The 3,014-nt window shown below is 53.9% G+C and overlaps 1 protein-coding gene across 1 annotated transcript; it reads left to right on the top strand.

The window, feature by feature from the left end:
• Positions 1–2,275: 2,275 nt before the first annotated feature.
• CTAM01_17198 (C2H2 finger domain-containing protein) lies at positions 2,276–2,761 on the top strand (the record flags this gene model as incomplete). The annotated part of the gene is made up of 1 exon (XM_060533186.1): positions 2,276–2,761. One exon carries the CDS (start codon positions 2,276–2,278, stop codon positions 2,759–2,761), a length of 486 nt encoding a protein of 161 aa, XP_060372236.1.
• Positions 2,762–3,014: the final 253 nt, after the last annotated feature.

Consider the following 3,014-nt stretch of genomic DNA (forward strand, 5'->3'; position numbering starts at 1 on the left):
GGCATGGATCATAGTTGCCAGTCCAAAATCTACACCCATTCACTGACGCGGGCGTTCGGCCTTGGAATTGCGCCGAAAGAGGCCTGTCCAGCTGAACTCGACCCTCCGTCGAGCCCGGTGAACCTTCCAACCGGCGCAATCACCCATGCCTAAGCATGGGTGAGAAGGTCATCTGCCCCTTTACTGTCCGGGCTAATTGCACGATGCGTCGCGCATGGTGCCAAACAAGCTGTGCAATAGGCTCATTCTGTTGGAACATGAGACAGGGCTCGTAGTCGAATGACCTTAAGGATTATTGCGCCAGCGCTTCGGGATGTCCTCGAGCTTCCTGGCGCCCACCGTCTCGTATATGCAATGCAACCAGTGCTAGAGCCGTTCTGTCGAGAGCCGAGATCAGGCAGAGCCGGATGCCTGGCATGTTGAGACGAGAATTGCCTCTTCAGGCAATTTCGTTGAGCCAAGGAGCCGGCTTAACTGGAACCTTTGGATGAAGTCCGGCCATCCATCTTTCCTGCTCCTGGACACGGGCACGGAGACGACGAGCTTCAAGGCATGGCTGTTCTGCCTATAGCACAAGATCATCCCAATTCGGAAATGTCATCGTCGGCGAGCTCTCGCCCCTCCTCTTGCAAGAGTGCCGCTGTGTTTGTGGCGCCGTCCCCTGGGAGATTGCGGTATCATGGAGACCTCCGCGACTGTTCACGGCCGTTCCCAAGAGCCCCACCTTGGCTAAACATTCCGCAGGCTATCGTTCAACGGCAGAGCGTTTGGCGTGCTTCATCTCGGATATACGAGGCCGTTCCTGTCGCTGTCATCTTGCTGGAGGCGGGCGACAAGTCTAGGCTGCAGTCGAGACGTGAACTGCCCAACAAGGCAATTTTGTTGGCGCCAGCCATCATAATTCCTGACCAATGCGTCCTGAAGCGCAGGAAACCCCCGGTGAGGTAGACATCGCCCTCTCTTGGCTCGCAGGCAAGCTGAAAACCAGTTTCCGCGGCATGCGCTGAGTTTCTCTCCACTGCTGCCGATGCTCCAACCGCTGATGAGGTGGAAGGATTGTTAGTTCCCAAATATGATAATTCGTAATCAACACCTGCCTCCCCTCGCCAGAGGAAGGGCTGAGACCAAGGGCCTCCCCCCGAGCGCTCGTTATGATGCCTGACACAGCACATCAAAGTGGTGCGACGTCTCGGACCATCATTCACGGTCGTATGATCTCACAGCGCCTTCCGTGATTGCCGTTCATCTCCCAAATTTCCAGAAGAGGCAATTTTGGGTCTGACGGCAAGGCGAGGCAGACATGGCTGGATGGGTGGGGGGCCCACGAGGATGGGTAATGGGCCCGCTGGGCGCTTCGCTAGGCGTTTTTGATATTCGATGTCGGTAATCAACGAGAAGAGTAGACGCAAGATACCGGACGAGGGGTGACGAAATTGCTAGAAGCGGCTATACACTGAAGGAATTAGCAACACTATTGCAGCAGAACAGAGCAAAGCCTACTGGATAGGGCGTGCTGCACCTGACATCGGCACAACCGCTGCAGGCAATTGGAAGCACCGACGTGGGTCTACCTTCAGCCAGCTTCAGTTGGCTTTGGCAGAAACCTAGGTTTGTTGCTTAGGCCGTCGTGAAGGACAAGAGTTGAAGAAAGGCCAAGATTGTGTGAGGATCGAGGTGGAAGGCGTATGTGGATGGGGCCGATGAGAGAGCTAAGTGGCGCAAACAAATGCAGCGAGGAAGAAGAGATACAAAGGGAACTTCGAGGTATGTCGACGAGTTGGGCGGGGCAGGCGCTCCTTTATGGGCTTGCAAAAACGGCGAGGGCTGGTGTGGCTGAGAATTACCCGATGTGGCAGGTGCCGAAAATGGCATGTCAGAACCGCCATTTCCGAAGGCAGGCAAGCCGTCTCTTTATTTACGTACAGATTCTGCGCTGTCATCAAGCGCGACGTTCAACAGTGTTACGAGACCATCTCCACCCGCATCGTGCATACCTTCTTCGATTGGTTCCTCAACCAGAAGGTCGGTAAGGACGGCAGGAACAAACGTGGAATCAAGAAGAAAAGCTCGCTGGGCACATACTGGAAGGTCTTTCGACTCGTGTTCGAGAGAGCTGTGGGCGACAAGATTGATCCAAAGTTGAATCGAAGCATGCATAGGGAAGTTATCTCTCCCGGACCTAAGCCAGTCCTACAACTGACCAATCTAGGTCTTACGACGTCTATCGAAGAGGCACGGTCTAGACGATCAGCGGCGAGCCAATCGCTGTATGGTGATGGAAGACCTGATGCAGCAGAATGAGACCACGCTTAGTACGACAAAGAAGTCCTTCAAACTCGAGGAAATGCGCATCCTTGCCGTACTCTTTCTCCTCCTACTAACCCCTGCTGGTCCTCGGCCAACGGCGACGCTCAACCTACGATTCAAGGACATTCGGGTCGCTTTGGCAAGGGACCCAGAAGGCGGGCCACATAAGCTTCTTCTACGGTTCACTCCTGAATTCACCAAAACCTACCTCGGCGAAAGGAACAGTGGGTACGCTGCTATTCTAGTGCAAGCGCCGCGGTTAGCTAATGTCTCAGGAAAACATTCACGATCCCCGAAACCATGTTTGATCCGTCCTTGCTCTTCAGCCCCCACGTTTTCCTATTGGGCATCATTTTCCGTCACCGAGCTTTTCGTGCATCAAGTCCACCTTCGCCGCATCATCTTCAAAGCCTTGACATACATCCTGCTGAGCGAGAGCTTCCCTTACCATTAAGGGAGGACCTTGACCAGACCTTCATTTTTCGTCGAGCTGTCGAGACGTTGACGGGCTATCAGATATCCCATAACGAACGCATATCTTACAGCATGATGGGGGCCTGGATCAAGAGAATCGGTAAACTCATGGGGCTCGAGGACCCTACGATAGCCTACAATCTGCACAACAACGCTGCCAATGCGTTTGATCAGAGTGGTCTGTCATGCTCAATTCCCTGTGCTGGCTACACTAACTATCATTATAGTCGACG

This window comes from Colletotrichum tamarilloi, assembly GCF_030869305.1.
Source record: "Colletotrichum tamarilloi strain Tom-12 chromosome Unknown Scaffold_402.1, whole genome shotgun sequence".
NCBI classification, from domain to species: Eukaryota; Fungi; Ascomycota; class Sordariomycetes; order Glomerellales; family Glomerellaceae; genus Colletotrichum; species Colletotrichum tamarilloi.